General features: G+C 56.5%; 6 protein-coding genes across 8 annotated transcripts; all 6 read left to right on the top strand.

The window, feature by feature from the left end:
* Nucleotides 1–535: 535 nt before the first annotated feature.
* On the top strand, nucleotides 536–2,412 carry ABB37_06125 (putative uracil-DNA glycosylase; the record flags this gene model as incomplete). Its single annotated transcript, XM_015804380.1, has 1 exon — nucleotides 536–2,412. Exon 1 carries the CDS (start codon nucleotides 886–888, stop codon nucleotides 2,410–2,412), a length of 1,527 nt encoding a protein of 508 aa, XP_015656954.1. The 5' UTR covers nucleotides 536–885.
* Nucleotides 2,413–2,942: 530 nt separating this feature from the next.
* On the top strand, nucleotides 2,943–5,224 carry ABB37_06124 (hypothetical protein; the record flags this gene model as incomplete). Its single annotated transcript, XM_015804379.1, has 1 exon — nucleotides 2,943–5,224. The coding sequence occupies exon 1, from the start codon at nucleotides 3,431–3,433 to the stop codon at nucleotides 5,222–5,224; it is 1,794 nt and encodes a 597-aa protein (XP_015656953.1). The 5' UTR covers nucleotides 2,943–3,430.
* Nucleotides 5,225–6,056: 832 nt separating this feature from the next.
* On the top strand, nucleotides 6,057–7,049 carry ABB37_06123 (putative tubulin-specific chaperone; the record flags this gene model as incomplete). Of its 2 annotated transcripts, none has more annotated exons than XM_015804378.1 (1): nucleotides 6,057–7,049. In XM_015804378.1, exon 1 carries the CDS (start codon nucleotides 6,351–6,353, stop codon nucleotides 7,047–7,049), a length of 699 nt encoding a protein of 232 aa, XP_015656952.1. In that variant the 5' UTR covers nucleotides 6,057–6,350. The 2 variants fall into 2 exon arrangements, with proteins under 2 accessions (XP_015656952.1, XP_015656951.1); XM_015804377.1 differs by having other exon boundaries at nucleotides 6,079–7,049.
* Nucleotides 7,050–9,354: 2,305 nt separating this feature from the next.
* On the top strand, nucleotides 9,355–14,766 carry ABB37_06122 (hypothetical protein; the record flags this gene model as incomplete). The annotated part of the gene is made up of 1 exon (XM_015804376.1): nucleotides 9,355–14,766. One exon carries the CDS (start codon nucleotides 9,355–9,357, stop codon nucleotides 14,764–14,766), a length of 5,412 nt encoding a protein of 1,803 aa, XP_015656950.1.
* A 1,776-nt stretch (nucleotides 14,767–16,542) lies between these two features.
* On the top strand, nucleotides 16,543–18,316 carry ABB37_06121 (putative serine carboxypeptidase (CBP1); the record flags this gene model as incomplete). 2 transcript variants are annotated; one of them, XM_015804375.1, is made up of 1 exon in its annotated part: nucleotides 16,543–18,316. In XM_015804375.1, the coding sequence occupies exon 1, from the start codon at nucleotides 16,931–16,933 to the stop codon at nucleotides 18,314–18,316; it is 1,386 nt and encodes a 461-aa protein (XP_015656949.1). In that variant the 5' UTR covers nucleotides 16,543–16,930. The 2 variants fall into 2 exon arrangements, with proteins under 2 accessions (XP_015656949.1, XP_015656948.1); XM_015804374.1 differs by having other exon boundaries at nucleotides 16,854–18,316.
* Nucleotides 18,317–19,198: 882 nt separating this feature from the next.
* ABB37_06120 (putative mitochondrial serine carboxypeptidase (CBP1)) lies at nucleotides 19,199–20,977 on the top strand (the record flags this gene model as incomplete). The annotated part of the gene is made up of 1 exon (XM_015804373.1): nucleotides 19,199–20,977. Exon 1 carries the CDS (start codon nucleotides 19,586–19,588, stop codon nucleotides 20,975–20,977), a length of 1,392 nt encoding a protein of 463 aa, XP_015656947.1. The 5' UTR covers nucleotides 19,199–19,585.
* Between the last annotated feature and the right edge of the window lie 543 nt (nucleotides 20,978–21,520).

Raw genomic sequence — 21,520 nt, 5'->3', positions numbered from 1 at the left:
AAAAGGAAAGAAAAAGGCGAGGCCGCGAAGGCTTTTTCTTTTGTTTGCGCTCTCTCCCGCTCATGAATGGAACGCGGGTTGTGCAGTCTGCATAGAAGTAGTGCATAGATGCCTTTACCTAAGTGAAGTGCCGTGTAAGGCCTCAGGGCCATCGTGCTTGTTGAACGACACACAAGCACAGAGCGCGAAAGCGGGAGAGAGGGCTTGCGGGGAATGGCAAGCCAAAGACGCACATCTCACTCCGCAGGAACCATATACGTAAAAAGAAAACGTTCTCCTTTAGGGAAGAAACAGCCTAAACAAAAGGAAGCAATCTGGCTTGTAGCCACGCGTTGATGTTCTTATGGTCGTTGACGCTCTTTGTTTTTATGGTGCACAATGCACTGCGCCGTTGCGTGCTTGGGGTGTCCGGTTTCACACCCACTTCACCGCGCCGACCATGAAGGTTGTCGCGGTGCACCTCGTTCCTTTTTTCTCTATCGCTTTTTCCTGTTTCCTTTCCTTTCTCTGTTTGACTGCTTCTTGTGTCTCACTAGGCTTCTTGCAGGCACATATATGTGTGAGGGTTTTGAGTGTTGCGTAACGAGCGCTTTATTCGTTTGTCAACGTGGCAGCAACGGCTGTAGAAACTACGCCTACATCTGTTTTTGCTGACAGACACACATACCCCCCCTCCCCCGCCTCACACATTAACGGAAAGTACCGTTTTCTTGCTGGTGCTTCCCACCGTTATTATTATTTACGCATCGCAGTAGGCGTGCCTTCCCACACGCGTTAAGCCGGAGCGCAGCGCACGATCGAAAAAGCGAAGGGTGCTCCTGAAGAAGAGGTGCTTGCGGCAGAGCATCCCGTAAAAGAACGAAGAAAGGTTGGAACACGCTCACCATGTCAGCCGCTAGAGCGGAGTCGGACGACATGCCCGCGGCCGCATATCCCGCTGGAGAACGGATGGAGGCGGAGCCAGCAGCTTCTGTGCATGCCGCTCCTCCTGGCAGTCAAGTCACCGTGAAAACTCAGAGGCCAACGGCAGCGGAGACAACGCCAGTTGCTGCTGATGCTGCTAGCTCTGCTGCTGCTGCTGTTGATGCTGCTCCACCCATGACATCGTGTCCCAAGTGGCTCTTTAACCTTTTCCCACAACAATGGAAGGACTACTTACGGCCCTGTGATACCGAGCATACCTTAGACGACATTCAGGCGGAGCTCGATGAGCGAGAGGCACACGGAGAGCTCTACAACCCTGAAAAGGTGGACATCTTCAACGCCTTCCAATGCTGTCCCCCTGAGAAGGTCAAGGTGGTGTTCGTTCTGTTGGACCCCGTTCAGGACAAGGGACATGCGGACGGACTGGCGCTGTCCGCACCCGCTAGCGTTACACCCGGGTTAACGATTCAGTGCATGCGTGAAGCGCTTCGGCACGATAGAGAGTCGGGCTTCGTGGAGAAGGGCGGACTGTGGAACATGCGGCGCTGGGCGGAGCAAGGCGTGCTGCTGCTGAATGCCTTCCTCACCGTTCCTCGACGAGGCGGAGAGCCCGCCAAGTCCGAAAGCCAAAGCGGCGCCCACAATGATTTGTGGACGCGGTTCACCGACGATGTCATTTCTGCTCTTACGCGACGGAAGAGGGAAGAGGCGAAGAAGGTGGCCTTCGTCGTGCTGTCCTCCGCGAATAAAGGCCTGCGCGACAAGATGAAGAGGGACGAGGACTTCTTCTCGGTCGTGGGAGCCTATGAGTACAAGGATGCGCCTCAAGAGACGGACGATCGGTTTGTGCGGAGTGAGACGCTGGACGTGATTGACGAAGTATTCGTGGATGCTGACGGTTTGATCAACAGGTTTCAGGAGAAGGTGAAGGCTGCGCGGGCGACGGCATCTGCCAAGAGGCAGCACATATTTCCCTGGTACAGGCTCTTCGCCGAGGTCCTGCGAGATGTTTTCAGAAGACGGTTCTCCAACAAACACGCTTCCGGGGGCTGCGATGATGAGCGTTTCAAACAGTGGTCATCGCCCACGACGTGGAGGGTGGGCCAGGAGTGGAAATCGTTGGCGCCGGCCGCTGGGGTGGGCGGGGAAGGTATAAGGGACGCGCAGAGGGTGACGCTGCTCAGAGCCGTTTTGAAAAAGCTCAAAGAGCAACGAGATGAGGAGTTCGAGAGGCTGGGAAGGGCCCTTAAGCGGACAAATCGCGAGTTTTTGCTGATCGAGGGCTACAATCATCCCTCCCACGTGTCTCGCTGGACCGCACAACGGTGCTTCTCGCTCGTCAACGCGTTTTTGGAAGTGGCTGGCGAGGAGAGGATCGACTGGAACTGCACCGATGCTCCGGCGAGGGAGACACAGCTCAGCATAAAGAGCAGAAGGGAGGCAAACGAGAGAGCGCAGCTTGAAGACGCGGCAAGGTCTGTTGTGTGATGAAGGTCCCTCGGGTTATTTTGCATTAATGGTCGCACTTCGCACGGACCACCTTTCTCGTCATTGCTTATTATTCGTATCTGCTATTCTTTAAGCCAGAGCGAGGAATGATTGGGTGTATGGATGGCAATGAGAAGTGAATAGTATCGGTGATCCTTGCTTCTAACCCTTTTTCCCTTTCCCTCTTTCCCAACGATCGTCTGCAGCTGCCGTAATTCTTCTTTCTTTCTCTTCCCGCCCGCCCAACCCCATTCCGCCCCGCTTTGGAGGCGGATCCGTAAAAGACTGCTACCACTTCGTTTGTAATCCGCTCAAAAATTCAATATATAAATTATCGTATTTTCTCAGCAAACTCACCAGTGTTTTAGAGTTTACAACTTCCTGTTCTTTAAGATAGAAGAATGAATATGGTGTCCAATCTGAATCATCTTCTACCTAACCTTTACTTTCTTCCTATTTCCCCCTTCACCTTTCTCTACCTAAATCATCTACAATTATTCTATTCTACTACCGTATTTGCCTCGTACGCAGTGGAAGAGAGGTACCGGCAACAACCACCACAGCAAAAGCAAACGCTCTTGCAGTCTGCTGCCTCTCGCTCGCTTACACTACAAAAAAAGTTGTATACACGCATTCACACGCACCAAAATTTTCGCACGCAACTGCGAAGCAAGCGCAACACACACACACACACACACCCGTTGATATTGGCTGAGGCCTGAGTGCTGCTACTTTTTTGTCTTCGACACGCAATAGTGCTAGGCTCGCTTTCTGTGTTTCCCCTTCACCTACTTCCACTCTGCGCGACAGCAACGATGAGTCGCGCGGCGGCCGCCGATGTGGTGCACGCCGCGTCGTCCACGATCAGCACGGCCGCGGCGGCATCGCAGGCTGCCCCTGACACCTCTCTCGCAGGGACCAGCATGGACCTCGAGACACTGCGCAAGTCGATCCAGCAGGAGCAAACGAGGACGTGCCGGCAGCCCCGGCGGCGCAGCTGCTGCGTGTGCCGGAGGTGATGGACGACTTTGTGCGCAACTTCCTGCAGCGCAACGGCATGCGAGCTACGTTGCAGACGTTTGAGGGCGAGTGGTACCGCCACACGGCCGCCCGCACTGTCTCCCCGGCAAACCCGATGGTGCCGGACAACTACCGCGAGACGATGGCGCTGCTCAACCGGATCGAAACCCTCGAGCGCGATCTGCGCCAGCACGCCGAGCTCACCACCCGCGTCACCGAGCAGTGGACACAGGCGAAGAAGGACCGCGAGTACCACCGCGTGAATCACCAGCGGGTGGTGCAGGAGAACGCGCGGCTGAGTCGGCTGCTGAAGCAGGCCGGGCAGCACGCAGAGCAGGTGAACCCGACGCTGACGGAGTCGCGCGTGCGCTGCGAGCAGCTCCTCAAGGCCAAGTCCTTGCTTATCATTGAACGAGACAAGCTGAAGCGCGACAACGAGGTGCTGGAGGCGCGGGTGGCGGAACTAGAGGGGCAGCAGGCGTCCAACGCTAACACTATGACCACCACCACCTCGACGACGAAGCCGAAGCCGCCGGCGGGGCAGCGGACGGGCAAGGCGTCGCCGGGGAATGGGAAGGCGAAGGGGCCGTCCCCACCACCGGGCCGCCGCGGCCCGGCGTCGTCCACCGCGCAGGCGAAGGGGACTGCGGTGGACGGTGCCGTCGATGCTGCCGCGGCGGCGGCCGATGCGATGGCGGAGGTCTTTGTGTGGCCAGCAGATGAGCGTCCCCACCGTGGCGGCACCGGTGCGTGGTCGGCCAGCTCCGTCGTAGCCGTCGGCGGTGATGGCGGCGGAGGCGCTCACCACAACGCGGGCGGCAGCAGCAGTGGCCGCCCTGGGAGCTCTTCGGCTGCTGTTGCTGCTGCCGCGGCGGCGCGTCTCAACCCCCCGGTCGGTTCCCCTGCCACGGAGTGGGCGGAGCAGGCAAACTTCCAGGCTCACACGCTGCCCGTCTCGAGCGTTGCCCTGCACCCCTTCAAGCCGGTGGTGGCCAGCGGGTGCGACGATGGCACGTGGCGCCTCTCCGCGCTTCCCAGCGGGGACGCGGTCGTCTCGGGACAAGGGCATGCGAACTGGATCTCTAGCGTGTGCCTGCACCCCCGCGGCACGATGCTCGCGACCGGCTCCGGTGACAAGACGGTGAAGCTGTGGGACTTCGCCAGCAGCCGCTGCTCCGTCACCCTGGTCGGGCACACCGAGGGGGTCTGGGACGTCGACTTTCAGGACACCGGGGCGCTGCTGGCGAGCGCTGGGCTCGACAAGACCGCCCGGGTGTGGGATGTGGAAAAGGGTGTGTGTCGGCAGGCGTTGCGTGGCCACCTCGAGGCCGTCAACGCCGCTCGCTGGCTGCCCTGCACGAACCTACTTCTCACCGGCAGCGCCGACAAAAGCGTGGCGGTGTGGGATGCGCGGCAGAACACGCGTGTCCAGTCGTTCACCGGCCATCGCGGGGCGGTGCTGTCCGTCGCCGCCGGCCCTGTCGACAGCAACGTGTTTGTCTCCTGCGACACGCAAGGCGCGGTGATGTTGTGGGATGCCCGGCGTATGGCGCAGCTGCTGCGGGTGGAGTGCGGGCCGCAGCCGGCGAATTGCACCGCGATCGACGGCTCGGCGCACTTTGTGGCGGTGGCGAGCGATGATGGCACCATTAAAGTTATCGACGTCGAGGAGACGGTGGTGACGGAGTTGGTGGGTCACGAGGGCCCTGTGCAGAGCGTTGCCTTCGATGTGGCGAGCAGCCGGTTTTTGGTGAGTGGTGGGAGCGACCGGACGATTCGGTACTGGTCGTAGAGTGCGTGAAGCAACGAGGGGGTGGGGCGGGATGTTGGGGTTGGTGTTTGCGCGTGTGCTTTGAAATGTGATATCTATGTAAAGTAGCCGAGGTCTGAGTACAAAGGGAAAAAGTGCAGTAGCTCGATTTCCAAGTCCTTTTTCTTGCTTACGTGTTATTGTTTTTGTGGCTGGATGCCTATGTATAATCATGTCTGGCGGGGCCCCATGCCAGGACCGGATCGTGCAGTTTGTGTTGCCCGCTCTTCTCGGCGTGTGTGTGTGTGTGTGTCTTCTCTCTTCTTTCGATGTACAAACAAGGTCGTCTCGACTTGCTGCGGGTCTTTCTTTCCTTGCCGCCGTTGCGACGGACGCGTAGGGAGACTCCAGTGACAAACAAAAATCACGCATCAACGTCAAGGTGTCACCGGTATATACGGCAGCGGCCAGCGGTATCATAATGAGAACAGAAGAAGAACATGCTTGTAACGCGGCTGAGCAGAGAGGCGTCGCGCCGTTTCGAAACGGTGCCCGCTTCCCCCCCCCCTCTCTCTCAGCGCTCGTTGTATGTATGTATGTGTGTGCGTGCGGAGGGAGAGACGCACGCCGATGCGTGGGTGGCGACTGGGACGCAGTAAGCAGGATGTCGCTGTCTCCGTGTACTGCCCAACTGATAATAGCAAATCGTAAACGAGCAGATATTTATGGACGTTCTCCATGTGTGTGTGTGTGTGTGTGATGTCCTCTCTCACTGCAGTGCTGTTATACACTCCATCCCTTTTTTTTCTTTGGCACAAACCTTGTCTTCCTCCCCCGCCATCCTGATCATTGCGCGTTCCTTGTACCACACGCGGGTATCCATCGCGTGCTGCTCAGCATTTCGGCCTGTTTTTTTGAAGTCCTTTTCACCTCACGCGATCGCGAGGCGCCCCCCCAAAGAGAAGAAGATCAAAGGCCTTCTCCCCTCTCCTCCTGTTGTCGCGCCTTGTCCACCTCCCCGTAGGCGTTCGAAGCGGCCGCGCGTTCCCACGTCCATTGAGCAATCGTGCGTACAAACAACTGCTGCTCACTAAGCAGCTTTGCTCTGCTTTCACGCCCTTTTTTTTTGGCATACATCCGCATACACAGAACTCACGCACAAAGAAACATGTCGATAGTCAAGGTCACCGTGACGCACTCGGCGAGTCAGCGGGTGGTGCCGGAGAAGGCTTACGGCCTCGCACAGACGGTGCAGAGCATTCGAGAGGACATGTACTCCCGCTTTGGCATTCCAGCCGAGCAAATCCGCCTGGAGCTTTACGACGCTCGTGACTGCAAGGTTGAAAGCAACATGAAGGACGAGAAGCTGCTGGGCTTCTACGGCTGCGAGAACGGCTACCGCATTCACGTCGTGGACCTCCGCCCGGCTGCCCAGGTGGAGAACTTCGATGACGTGTCACAGGTGGAGAAGTACGAGATGACCGAGGGGGAGTGGCTGAAGCGGCCCGACAACCTCCGCGCCTTCAAGGAGCGCATGCTGGCCCAGCAGCGGGCGGAGATGGCGAAGGCGGGGGTCGAGCTGCCGTCGGGGCCGGACGAGAACAGCTTCAAGGAGGCAGCGGAGAAGATGAAGCCGGGGGATCGCTGCTGCTGCGCGCCCGGGGAGCGTCTTGGGACGGTGCGCTACGTCGGCCGCGTGGCGGCGTTGAAGCCCGGCTACTGGGTCGGAGTGGAGTTCGATGAACCGGTGGGGAAGTCGGACGGTACGGTGAAGGGGGTGCGACTCTTCACGTGCAACGCCATGTACGGCGGGGTGCTGCGGCCAGACCAGGTGGAGGTCGGCGACTTCCCGCCGGAGACGTATTAAGCGCCCTCAGGTCCGTCTGTCCGATGTGCTTCGGTGATGTAATGAACTTGTAGGATGTGTTGTGGTGTTGTCGTCAAGGCTAAAAGAACTTAAAAGAAGAAGGATCGACGACAGGCGTATTCAAGTGGCAGTGCGTGGTGGCCCCGGCTGCGGCCACGCACAGCCACAAACAAGCCTGATACAGCCAAGAAAAAAAAGAAAAAAAAGAAAACAACAACAACATGAAGCCGCTTTCAAAAAAGCAGTAACAGAAGCCTCCTCTACCAGAACAGGTCCGATGTTGATGTCCCCTCTCGATTTCTCTCCCACGATGAGCAGCAAGTTACAGGCGGGGGACAGCGGGAGAGCGTGAGAACGCATCATTTGCGGTCCTTAGAGTGACGCAACGCATCTACGTTTCCCAGTCGCTCTAGCGTGGGAGGAGCTGCTACTATCTCGTGCACCGCAACCGGATGAAGAGAGGGGCGTGCCATGAAAAGTAAAAGAAGAAGAAGAGCGACTTCGCGCATGTTCGTCTTTACTCCTTCTTCGCATTTCCAACCTGCTCTTCTTCACGGCGCTCCTTCCCTTCTTTCCTTCTTTCCTTCTTTCCTTCTTCCCTTCTTTCTTTCTTTGCCCTTCCGGAGAGATTTTTTGTGCTGCAAACACCTGGTAAGGCGAGAGTAAGAGAGTGAAGCTCGCTGAGGCATCTATGCTCAACCGTACGACGGTAGAGATCAACATTTCCTTCCGTTACTGTGCAGAGCTTAACCGGAGACGGCCAAAAAAAAAACAAAGTCATTTGTAGAACACTTTCGCTTTGTTAATTTCCCAGTCGCGTTGGCGGCGCGACGGAGCGGTCATCATCACTGTCAACTACACACATCTGTTTTTCTTATTCTTTTTTTTGGAAACCTGCTGTCTTCTTTTTTTTTCCCCTTAATTGTCTAATCGTGTTGTTGCTGTGAAGCTCCATTTTTCTTTTGTACACACATGATCGCTGTCGACGCCCCTCGCCCCCAAACAAAACTTTGACTACAGTCTGCCACTGTCCCCGACTTCCTCATTTCCCAATTTCTACGTGAGAGTTCTCTTTATTATGATTAATTTTTTGGTGTTTTCTGGTTTTCTTGCTTTTGAACTCGTCAAACGTAGAACGCAGGGAAGTTTGTTTCTAGTTTCTATTCCTCGTGGTGCTACAGGCTGTTTTCGTTTTCCTCTCCCCCTTTTCTTTTCTCTGTTCTCAGCTCGTGCCGTCAATTCTCGTTTTTGCGACCTCTGTCGTTGTCGCAGACGCAGTAGAAGTCTCGAGGTAGTCGTTGAGACCCACAAAACACACACATCTTTTTTTTATTTTCCCGTTCGACCTTTGTTGTCTGCCAGTTCTCTCCAATTCCTGGTAATTTCCCTTTTCATGTTGATCATTTCAATCTCTCCTCCCTTTTTTTTTCTTTTTGTATATAAAAGAAAGCAGATTAATTCCTCTCTCTCTCTCTCTCTTCCTTTGATATAAGCATAAACATATAGATCATAATTTCTTTTCTTCCTCGTTCGCTTTCTCTTCTCCTCCCCCCGTTTTTTAGTTATTTACTTTTTTTTGAATCACCACGAAAGAGGAACCGAAGGTTCTCATTTAAAGGGGTAAAGAGCACTTGTGTATGTATAGAAGGCAAGAAAGTCCTCCGTGTGAGTGCTAGCGTGTCCGCTTGCCCCCCCCCCCCCCACCCCAACCGCAAATTGTCGTCTCTCTCTCTCTCTCCTGAGAAGTGTAGACAGTTTCTTTCTCTGCTGTGCCGTCTCTTAAGGTTTTTTTTTCTGTATCTCTTTCTTGTTCTTGCTGATTATGATCATTACTATTACGATAAGTATTTTCTCTTTGAAGTTTCACCGAACTCTTTGACAGACTCTGCTTTCCTAATTCTCGTTTCACTGTTTCTGGCGTTAACGCACCTCTCTTTTCTTATTATTTCTCCTTACTCTTTTTATTTGGCTGTCTTGCTTGTACGTGGCGCTACCTCGTGGCTTTTCTTGTCTGGTATCGTGTACATATATATTTGCATTCTGATAAATCGTGTTCTACATCTTCTTGGCGTGTGCTTCAACACCGCTGTTGACTTTACGCGTAGCAAAGGAAAACATTCTTGCCTGCAAAAAGAAGAAAAAGCCCTTCGGCAACAACAAACAACAAAGAACACACGTACACCAGAGAACCATAGTAGAGACGAGGTACGTCTGCGCTGTCGGGGGTAGCTGCCGTTAGCGCAGCTCGAAAGCTTTTAACCTTTTTGTTTTTCTTCAAAACTTCTTCTTTTGTTTCTTTCTACCGATGCATCGAGAGGGTCGCGACCAGTCCGCTGCGGGCTCCACGCGGTCTTCTCCGGTGCTTTCGGCAGAGGCACACGGCATCCGCTTGAATGCCTGCGGCGGGAGTCTGCCCGGCATTACACCTACCTATCACCTTGAGTCGGTAGAAGCATCCAACACCGCCGTGCCTGCTGTGTCGGAGGAGACCGCTGCGAGAACGAACACCAGTCTTAACAGGCCGAGTGACGCCTTTCTGTATCCAAATAACTTCGCGGGCGCCATGACCTCGACAGCCGCCGAAGCAGCAGCAAGCGCAGCTGAGGCGTTGAGAAGGCGGCATCAACAGGACAACACCTGTTGCACACCAGCACCGATGGCGTTGGAGAACAACGCCAGTCCCCTCCTCCGCTCCCCTCGATGCTATGCCCCGCTGGCTGCGGCAAAAGAAGGGGAGAACGACCGGCTCAGCCGGACTCTGTCGGCGGCCGAGCCGCTGCTACCGCCCTCCATCGTCGCAGTCACCGTACCGGCGCGACCTCGTTTTGTGCACACCCCTCCACCGAAATGGCTGGCGCAGACGCTGCCGGCTTCCACGTCACGCCCGCATGCGGAACAAAAGACGGTCAAGCCGCATTCCTTTACAGCCGGCAAACCATTAGCAGCAACGACAGGGATGATGGGTAGAGAAGGTTCCTTAACTGCTGGGCGAGACCCATTTTTATTGGAAGGTGCGCCTGCGCTCCGTGAACAGCAGCAGCGATGGGCCACCCCGACGGCGAACCCGCATCACCTGCAGCACCTGCAGCCCGTTTCTCTCGCCTCTGCCTTTGAGGATGAGGAGGGCGAAGAGGAGGAGGAAGAGGTGACGGAGGCGTGCCAGCTGCCCCGTGTGCTGTCCACACTTTCCACCACCAGCACGGCGGACTCCGTGACCCCCATGGTGTCTGCGCCGGCCACGCCGCACCGTCTTCGCGAACCCGGTCATCGCTCTATGAGCAGGGAGCAGCGACCGTTGCGAACACACCCGACTGAGGACGAATCTATCGTACTCGTCGAACCGCACGATTCCGTGGACGGCCCGTGTCGCACTCGTCGCCGGGTGGATCGGCATCGCAAAGCAGACCAGAGTATGCGTGCAAGTGAAGACGACGGCCCCTTGGGGATTGGACAAGGCTCAGCCGATTCCTTGTCCGGAAGCAGCACTGGCAGCAGCAACAGCAGCATGTCTTCCTCGTCCGCCGTGATGGAGGAATTCCTCCTTCATTTGGTGTCCGCGACGCATAACCCTGCAGCGACGCCCTCCGAACAGAATCAGCCGCAACCGCAGCAGCCGCGTGCGCAACCGTCGTCCACGCTGTCGGTAGTGCGGCGCGCCCCAGCGCCGGCAGGGGAGACACGCCTTTTTCTGCAAGAAGAAAAGGGAGAGCTGGAACACAGTGCTATCCCTCATCCAGCACCCGTCGTCGCGACATCGCCCGGCGCTGCTTCGGCGGTGGCAACAGGAGACGAGCGGAGCGGGCCGCCCCCGTCGGCAGCATCCAGCATCGCGTGCACGCGACGGACGACGATGACGGAGAATCGCGAGGAAGGCCTTCGGACGGACTCCGTTGCCTTGACTTCATGCAAGACAAACTCCCCTATGAAAGTCACTGAGGCAACACCGGAGCGCATCGTGAAGATGAGCGCTGCGGACCGCGGTGGCTCTGAAGGCGCACTGCAAGAGGAGAAGCCGTCCACGCGGGAGGCGACCGTGACAGGAACCAACAGTAGCACCGCCAGCCGCAGCCGCGAAAACGTGAACGGCGCAACCACCAGTCTGCCCAGTCAGCAATCTGAATCGGACACCGCCGCCGACAGCGGTGACCAGCAGCTCAGCACCGACATGACCAGCAGCACGGAGCTCGGCGTGGACAGTCTCTTCTACAAAATCATGGAAGCGAAACAACGAGAGCGGCGCCGAAAGGAGAAGTTCACCTCGAGGATGAGCTTTCTAGCAAACCAAACCGCTTCTGCCGCCGCCGCCATCGCTGCCGCTGCCGCTGCCACGCGGGCTCTGCCTCAGCGGTCGCTGACCACCACCACTGCCACCCTACCTCGCGCACCAGCCGTCAACCTCTTCCACGCAGGGGCGCCCTGCACAGCCGGCGCGGCACCGTCGTCGTCGTCCCTTTTCTCCCTTTCCCTCTCGTCGCCACGACCGCGACCTAACGCGAGCACCACAGCGCTCGCCGTGGCGGCACCGCAGCGCGCCTCGCCGCCGCCTGCGGAACCCTTTGGCGTCCTCTCCATCCAGTGCCCGACACCGACCTCGTGGGAGGCCTCTCCGGCATCACTACGCAGCAGCCCTTTTTTGCTTTGCACCGGGCAAGCCCCTGTGGGGAGGAGCGCCGTCGAGGCGCCGTTGTCGCCGTGTGAAGCTGCTGCAGAGAAGTGGCTTGTCTCGCCGCGAGTGGTGCAGAACGTTTCCTTCAGCCGTAGCACCGGCTTCGGTACCAGCGGCAGGGGCCTTTTCCAGCAAACGGCGTTGCCAGGCTCGAGCGTGCGGCGCGGGGCGGACTGCAATGACGTCAACGCGTTGTGGTTGACCTCACACGCAGCCTCAGCCACCGCAGCTGCAGCGGCGCCGGTGGCACAAGACAAGCAGGAAAAGTTTTCGGCGTTACGTCTGTTTCCTTCCCCACTTGATCCCCCGCTGCAACGTGTGAGCGGCGTGGACAACAACGAAGCGCTTTTTCAAGCCATGCGTGCTGAAAGGGCGAAGGGGACGAAGCCGCCCCCGCCGTCGACCGTCACGCCGCCTTTCTGTGACTTTCTTTCCTCGTCGCCCGACTCACCGGACTCCTCGCGATCTATTTTAGAGTCTACCTCGCAGTCGGACACTTTCTGCCAACTGCGCACGCGCAGCCACGCACACGCCGAGCAGCATCAGGACAGGGCGACGGGTGCGCAGTGGGTCTCGACGATGATCGAGGTGGAGGAGCTGCCCAGCGGGGTGCAGCGGATTGCACCCATGCTGGACGGCGTGACGGCTGCCATGACATACGCGGGAAAAGACAAGGCATCTACTTCGCACACGTCCGCCCTCGCGGAGGAGAAGGAACATCTACACGGACTAGCACCCGTGTGGTCTCTCTCAGTCTCTGCCGACCCGTCCAGGCGCGCCGTCGCAACGAGCCACAGCCCGCTTGACGCTGAGGAGGACTGCCCTCATGACAGCGCTGCTGTTTCTCGTTCATCGTCAAGAGAAACGATGGGGGGTGTCGTGCCAATAGATGTAAGCCCCCTGCTCGCGCCTTTGCTTTCGCCGCCGCTGCTATCGATACCGCCGGTCACTTGTCCGGCAAACGCCGGGCTCGCACCTTTCGAAGGCGCGCGGGGAGCTACGATCGGAAAGAATGATGCGGACGGCGGAATGTGTGGGCGCAACGCCGCCGCTACAGCCTCGCGTGCGTCGCCGGCGGACGCTGCTGTATCGCCACGTCGTTGGTTCGATCCCGCAGCAAAGGCGCTCGGTGGCGACTCGCCGTTGGGACTGGATGACACGGCCGGCGACGGAGGAGAAGAAGGAGAAGAGGAGGAAGGCGACGACACCACGGAGAGACAAGGCGGTCTCGCGTGTGCTACCACTGCTGCGGCGTCCTTTCTGGCCGATCGGGCCCCTCCCACCCGTAACGTCGGTGTGTTGAAACTCGGAAAGGCAAGATTCGCACCCACCTCGTCCTTTCCAGCGCCGTACACACCGGAAGTCGCTGCTGCCGCTGCGGCTTCTCCGTCGCTGATCGACGCCTTTAGAGGACGCGTCATCGACGCGCGAGCGTCGGCTCCCGTGCGCGCCGTCTCCACTTCTGCCGCTATCGCCACGCCGCCTCCCTTCGCCTCGGCAGCCTTTTCACTGCCACCGGCGGTGGTTGCACCGGCTGTGTCGCGCACGACAACCAACACCACGAACGCTGCTGCAGCTGCGGTTGCTCCTCTGTCCGCCACATCAGCTCTCCTCTCCAGTGCGGCTGCGCGGAAGGTCGATGTGCGCTCCGCCTCCCCGGCCATCTCATCATCGTCCTCATTCTCGTCGTCGTCTTCCTCGACTTCTCCCACTGCATCGTACGGCGCGAATCCCCTCGAGGTTTATCTCGACGAGGCGCCGTTCGACGTCGCTGCTCTCGCGAACAGCAGCCGCAGCAAGACGCCGCTTGCCACCACCGCCAACCCCGCCACACCGATGATTACGGGCGGAGCGCCGACAAGGGCGACAGTTGATATCACCGAGGCCCGCTCGTTTGATGAGAGTGGCAATGGTGGTGGTGCGCGGTACCACTGTCGTACTGCCGTTGTGCGTACCACCCCCACGGCGAGTGGCAGCGACCCACTCGGCGATGATGACGGGGTCTGGGTGGGCAGCGCAGTGCGCAACACGCCGCACAAGATCGTCTCCGCAGATTACGCCCCCGCACCACACGACGAAGACGAAGACGAGGACGAAGACGACGTGGCGACGAAAAGCGTTGGGCTTGGCCGCACCCTCACCGTCCGCCGCAGCACCGATGACGTGGCCCAGAGCAGTTCCCATCTCAATCGAATGGGCAATGGGTCGTGCGGTGTGAGCGGCGACTTGGTGGAAGGCCATCGCGACATCACAGAGGCGCTGCTGGGTGACGGTCGTCTCGCTGACGTGGGCGTTGACCTGCTGGTGGCCAGCAAGTCCAAGGCGCCCTTTGCGGCCGGACATGAAGGACAGTGGCGCGTTCATGATAGCAGCTTTAGCACCGCCTCTGCTGCGCTCAGCCAGCTGCCCGGGGTTGCTTCTGTATCTGCTGCTCTCGGCAGCCGGGGTGATGCACGACAGGCCACGACCGTCATGCTGACGGAGAGGGCGTCGCCGGCGCGTGACGTTGCGCGTACCAGCAAGGCCGTCGCTTTCGCAAAGACTTCCACTGCGGTGGTCGTCGCACAGCCGTCGACGTCGTCTTCGCTGCACATCGCACCCGCGTTGGCGCCAGAAGGGAAAGATGCCCAGCAGTGCACTACGTTAAACCGAACAGCAGCGCTGCCGCCAGCGGACGGGTCAGGGCGGGGAAGGAACTCAACCAAGCAGTTTGCACTCGACCCGTCTCTCCATCTCGTCCCTGCCGCGCCGTCATCACGCGTTGTCGGCGCACCCACAGAGAACCCGGCATGTCACGTCACGCCACCGGCTGAACGGCCCCGGTTTGGCGGACCACTGACAGGCACCGGCAGCGTGCGATCCCGCGCGCGCTTCTCAAACGCGTCTCGCGCACCACGGGACGGCGCGGCAACGGCGAAGGGGTGGCCACTGCCACTACCAGCACCACCACCGCCGGCAGCGCCGCAGCGGTGCAGTCCACGGCTCACGTGCAAGCCACCGCTGCACGAGGTCAGAAGCGCGGATGACACGGACGACCGCCATTCGATGTAGGCCGGCGAGGGGAAGAGGAGAGAGACCCCACACGGTTTCCACACTCGTCGACGACGCCGTCGACGGAGCCCAAGAAGTTGTCGGCATCGCCTAAAAAAGAAGTTGCGATGTATGTGTGCTATGAGAGGTGCACATACACAAGAAAGGAGGCGTAACAAAGAGTTCTGAAACGGCTCGAGAGAGGGAGAAAGAATTGTTAGTACGGAAGGGCCCAGCGTCGTTTCTTTCCCTGCCGCATCTATCTGCAGAACTCAATTTCTACTTTCCCCTCCGCGCCTTAGTACACGGACGTGGCAGAAGCAAGTAGTCCCAAACAGCTCCCTTTTTTTTTTCACTATTATTTTAGTTTTTTCTTTGTTAGGTATTTAATTACGTGGAAACCTCGTCTCCTTAACCCTCTTTTTTTTTGCCTTTGGGCGGTATTTCTCTGCTCTCCATAACAAACGCCGCAGAGCAAGTTGTGATCAAAATAATTGTACCTCTCTTTTCCTTTTCTTCTCTTAAACCAGTGTTGCCTTTTTTTTCTTCCTTTGCGTGTTTTATAAGACCTTTTGTTTTTGTTTTCCTTTTACAACCGCATCTTTTCGTGATCGCTGTTTGTTTTCTTCCAAATGCCTGTATGCTAGCTATCTAGTTATCAATGTATATCAATGTATGTGGCGATGTATGTTAGATGCGCTCAGAGCACGGGCCTAACCTGATGAACTGGTGGCGAAAAATAAAACGAGCATTCATCGTGAGGTACGTGCGAGGAACCCAAATGAAAATAACACTCGTTTCAAACATCTTAACTTCGCTTTGCCATTATAATAATAATAAACTTATATATGTATATGTGTATGTATTTTTTTTTTTAATTTTGAAGCTATGCACAAGTACGTTGTGCTGTATAAATCTACTTTACACACATATACCTATCTATCTATTTAGTATCTACGTTTGCGCGTTAACGGTATCATTGGTGGTGTTGTTGTTCCCCTTTGCTTATGTGATACCTTTTGCCCCCCCCCCCTTTTCCCCTTTTAAAGCAGTGCTTTGTAAAGCATTTTGTGTTTTACAAGTGTGGCTGTCATGCCCAGATTACTGTTTGTCTTACGATGCACATTTAAAGAGGAAAAGAAGCCCCCCTCGAGCTGTGGCAGTTTTGGTTTGTGATCTGTCATAAGTCCTGTTCTTGTTTTTTTCTATATAAATGTTTTCTTTGTCTTTTTTTTGTTTTTCTAAAAAAAAATCCTGACGTTCGCGATGCTGTCCATTCAATATCTTTGTTATTTGTCGCGGAGCGCTTTAGGTTTGCGGCGTCGCGCGCGCGCACGCACACACAAGCAGGTAAAGCAAAAAACGGTGAGGGCGACGCATGACGTTGAACTCCGCGCAGAGCCCGTTGTTGTTCTGCCGCGGCGTGCTCTACCAAAACAAAACAAGAAAGAAAAATCAAAACGAAAGCACCTTTTTCGCTCTTTGCCGAAGGGAGAAGAGATAAATAGAAACAACACTTCCATATTTGAGAGGAAGTGAGGGGTTTCTCCGCTCTATGCGGACAAGCGTTGTTTCGCCAAATCCCCGGCGAAAAAAGCCTATCATCGCAATCACATAGGTAAAGTCTTTTTGGCTGGCGTGCTTCAATCTTGTGAAACTGAATTTGAAGTCGGCGGATGAGGGCTTTGATGCATCTCATTTGTTTCACGCTGCCATTCCGAACTCCTCTGCTTCCTTCTCCGTCTTTAAATTCACTTGCGCACGCATCTACGATGTGTGTGTGTGTGTGCGTGTGTAGCCGCGGCAGAATGCTACGGCCCATTCTTGCAAACCTCCATCACCCCTCTCAACATTAGACAACAGCACACAACACCGCGTAAGGTGGTTTGTCACGCGCGTTGCTTTCTGTGCCGAAGAAATCGACTTGTACGCAAAACAAAAGCAGTTCACAACAATCGAGAAACAATCTCCGTACACGTAAGCGAAGGGGCTCCAACGTACAGTTCTTTCCGTTTGTCGTTATTCTGTAGCATCAATTTATTCCAATTACTATCGACCTTTATCGAATACTTCTTTATCATTATTTATTATCTTAAACGGTGTCCAAAGCCTTTCATAGTTCCCGTTTCCTTTTTTCCCGCAACTGATTTCTACGCACGAGAGTGCAGAGCAGAAAGCCGAAGCCATGCTCTCGTCTCATCCGACAAGATTCACGTTGGTGCTCATCACAATCGTGGCGTGCACCTTCGCAGCCATCGCCGTCTTCGCTGCTCCAGCCCATCACGGCTACGCCGCCTGCGACCCCTCCGTCGTGCAGTCCAGCGGCTACATCGACATCCCCGGTGTGAGTGGGACACAGAAGCACTACTTCTACTGGCTGTTTGGTCCTCGTCGGTGGCCCACGGATGGCAGCCAACCGCCTGTGATTATGTGGATGACGGGCGGACCCGGGTGCAGTTCGAGTCTCGCATTATTGAGCGAATTGGGTCCCTGCATGATGAACGAGACCTCCGGTGAGCTGCACCGCAACGCGTACGGGTGGAACGACGAGGCGTACCTGCTGTTCGTGGACCAGCCGACGGGTGTGGGCTACTCCTACGGCGACAAGGCCAACTACGTGCACAACGAGAGCGAGGTGGCGGAGGACATGTACCACTTCCTGCAGGGCTTTGCGAGGAAGTTCACGTCGCCCTCCATCACCGGTGCGAACGACTTCTTCATCATCGGCGAGAGCTACGCCGGACACTACGTTCCCGCGGTGAGCTACCGAATCTTCCAGGGCAACCAGCGTGGTGACGGCCCCGTGATCAACCTGAAGGGCATCGGCATTGGCAACGGCATCACAGACCCGTACACCCAATACCCGTCTTACGCGGAGACCGCCTACCACTGGTGCAAGGAAAAGCTCGGTGCCCCGTGCATCACGGATGCGGCCTACGAGGAAATGCTGTCGTTGCTGCCCGCCTGTTTAAACAAAACGTGGGCGTGTAACATGGGTCCGGATGACACGGACGAGTCCTGCAGCGTCGCTAACGCGCTCTGCAGCGAGTACAAGGGCTACTATTTCGCCACAGGCCGCAACAGCTACGACATTCGCAAGACCTGCGACGGCCCGCTGTGCTACCCGATGGGGTACACCCTCGGCTTCTACACCGATCCGGTGGTGCGCGCTTCGCTGGGCATCAATGATGCAGCGAACTGGTCCACGTGCAACAGCGAGGTGGGGGAGCTCTTCGACAGGGACCACCAGCGCAACTTCAACTACACCTTTCCGCCGATGCTGGCGGCCGGCATCCGCGTACTGATCTACGCTGGCGACATGGATTACACGTGTAATTGGATCGGCAACAAGGCATGGGTAAAGGCGCTGGAGTGGTCGGACACCGCAGCCTTCAACGCTGCACCGGATCTGGAGTTTGCGGTGGGCGGTCGTTGGGCGGGTCAGGAGCGGAAGTACGGCAACTTCAGCTTCGTGCGTGTGTACGATGCGGGCCACATGGTGCCGATGGACCAGCCGGAAGTGTCACTGTACATGGTGTCGCAATTCCTGCACGACAAGCGGCTGGCGTAGCACAACAGGGGCAAACAGACGAAATGGCAGCAAAGGAGTCGGCGGCGTTGTCTCACAGTACCGCGCTCCGGGAGAAGAGAACAGCAGAGAGGTCGTTTCGGGTTGGCGCTGCTACACTTATGCTTCTTTAACAGCCGTTAACAAAGGAAAAGGAAAAGAAAGCTGTCAGCAGAAAACGAAAGAGGGAACGGATGATTTGCTGTGCAGCTCCCTTTTGGCTTTCCTCTCGTTCGTTGTGAGGAGGGGTGGGGAGGCGCTGATAGTGTTATCGCCGGGTTTTTGTTTTCTCCAACGCCCCTTTTTTTTTGTGTGTGTGTCGTCGTTGTTCGCCAGCGGAACAGACGCACGTGCGGCGATGCAACGCGTGCACTCAGCGCAGCGGAGCGCATGTGGGAGATAAATCAGGTAGTGATCTGGCTATTCCGAGCGTCGTGTTTGTATAGGGAGCAGAGGGCGGTTTCCCTCCGTCTATTTTTTCTGATCTTGTTTTTCTCCCTCGGCGTTGTTTGCGCATAACGTTGCTCTCTCTCTCTCTCTCTCATATCGGCAGCGTCTCCACCGGTGTGTGAAGAGCCATCGCACTCACGAAGCCGCGGGGTGCTGCGTTCCAAAAGAAAAAAACAAAAGGGCGGTGCAGCTGTTCTTCTTTCTTTCCCTTGTGCGTGTGCTAAGAATCCGCAAAGCGGTGACATGGACACACCGCACGACACCCAGTGCCGTCCGTTTTGGTTCGCTAACGCGTGGGTGGCACCGCACACTTCGACCGCGTAACGACGCTTTACGTGTGTTGCTTCCGCTGTCCTTTTTTTTTCACTCATCATATACGTATTTCTTGATGTGTTTCTTTCCCTCCCTGCGCCAACCCCCGTTCTCGCCCACAAAGACCCGCAAATTTTCCTGTGCTCGCCTCAACCCGATTCTGCCTGCCGGTCGTCGCCTGCACCTGAAAAGCGTGCCTACGTGTCGAGCAACAAATTGATCTTTCTATCAGTATTATTATCTGATTTTCGCTGACACAAACGGCTACAGTATTGAGCGTTTGCCATTCTTCCATGAGTTGAACATGGAATCACCGCGCAGAAGAAGTGTTATTTAGGAACAACGTGAACATCGGTGCGCTGATAAAAAACCCAGCCTTTTGCTGGTCGAACCCGTCTTCTCGACTTATCATAGCGCACCGTAGTCCATCGCTTTCATTATTATTATTATTGTTATTATTATTGTTAATCTAGACTGTATCAACACAAAGTCACGTACTTACGGTCGGCAATGATCGTGGCACAGAAGCTCTTCATTACTGCTGCTTTAATAGCGGTGGTGAGTTCTACGCTTTGCTGCGTCTACGCATCCACAAAGACGAACTTTGGCTACGCTGCTTGCGACCCCTCCGTCGTGCAGTCCAGCGGCTACATCGACATCCCCGGTGTGAGCGGGACACAGAAGCACTACTTCTACTGGCTGTTTGGTCCTCGTCGGTGGCCCACGGACGGCAGCCAACCGCCTGTGATTATGTGGATGACGGGCGGACCCGGGTGCAGCTCAGGATTGGCGCTAGCTATGGAGCTGGGCCCGTGCAAAGTCAATGAAACCTCCGGTGAGCTGCACCGCAACGCGTACGGGTGGAACGACGAGGCGTACCTGCTGTTCGTGGACCAGCCGACGGGTGTGGGCTACTCCTACGGCGACAAGGCCAACTACGTGCACAACGAGAGCGAGGTGGCGGAGGACATGTACCACTTCCTGCAGGGCTTTGCGAGGAAGTTCACGTCGCCCTCCATCACCGGCGCGAACGACTTCTTCATCATCGGCGAGAGCTACGCCGGACACTACGTTCCCGCGGTGAGCTACCGAATCTTCCAGGGCAACCAGCGTGGTGACGGCCCCGTGATCAACCTGAAGGGCATCGGCATTGGCAACGGGTTCACAAATTTGTACATCCAGTACCCTTTCTATGTTACCTATGCCTACGATTTCTGCACGCAAAAACTGGGCACGCCGTGTGTGAACGCGACTACCCGCGACGAGATGCTGTCGATGATGCCACACTGCCTTGATCTGATTGCGCAGTGCAACTCCTTCCCGGACGACACGGACGCGTCGTGCGGGGAGGCGACGAGGTACTGCACCGTTATTGAAGGCATGTTTGCTCGTAGCGGATTAAACGCAATGGACATCACAAAGAAGAGCGTCGGTACTCTCGGCTACTCGATGAATCACACGCTGAAGTTTTTCTCCAACGCCGAGCTCCGCGCTCGACTTGGAGTGGCAGACGGCGTGCAGTGGTCTGTGTGCAACGACGACGTCTCTCAGCTGTTCGATAACGATGAGCTGCGTAACTTTGACTACGCTATCCCGCCGATCCTCGCCGCCGGTGTGCCTGTGATGTTGTACGTCGGAGACCTCGATTACAGCTGCAACTGGATGGGCAACAAAGCTTGGGCAACGGCACTGGAGTGGCCTGGGAAGGCAGGGTTCAATGCCGCTCCCGATGTGGAGTTTACTGTGAACGGCCGTACTGCTGGACAAGAGCGGAAGTACGGCAACTTCAGCTTCGTGCGTGTGTACGATGCGGGACACATGGTGCCGATGGATCAGCCGGAAGTGGCGTTGGAAGTCGTGTCAAAAATCTTACGCAATGCACGATTGGCAGAGCGAACGTAGCGTATTTCGTGGAACTTGAAGGAATGAAAGATTTGCCGTGGCGGATCCTCCGTGAACCCCAAGGCGGAGAGTTTTGGTGCGTGTGCGTGCGCTCGTTGCCGTCCTCCTAAGCTGAGCTTCCCTGTGGGCATTGGTGATCGCCCTTAATCGCCCCCTTTTTTTTTACTGTCGTGCAAACAAGGAAAGTAAAGTCTTCTCTCAGAGAAACTGAAAGAATCCTGTGACACCCTTACGTTGCTTCTTGTATCCCCGTGCCTTCCACCGCAGCCTGAGTGAATCGTCAATTGTCACCCCGGCAACGATATCGCAGCCAAGCGCGATGCAATGGATCGCCTCCCTTTTTTTTCCTGCATGAGTGCTTCCCTTGTCTTCTGTCTGACGCCAGGTGAACGGGCGCCGACGGTGCTCGCGTTTGGGAGGGCTATATGATGAGAAGCGCAACTGAAACACATTCCTCACACGCGCGCCGCGGTGCAAGCGTCCTTGCACAGCAGGACTTGCGCTGTATGAAAAGGTCCAGCCGCAAGATGCCAACGGCTGAGA

The sequence above is a fragment of the Leptomonas pyrrhocoris genome, assembly GCF_001293395.1.
Source record: "Leptomonas pyrrhocoris isolate H10 chromosome Unknown, whole genome shotgun sequence".
In the NCBI taxonomy this organism is placed as follows: Eukaryota; Euglenozoa; class Kinetoplastea; order Trypanosomatida; family Trypanosomatidae; genus Leptomonas; species Leptomonas pyrrhocoris.
This window is presented reverse-complemented; position numbering and strand designations above follow the sequence as displayed.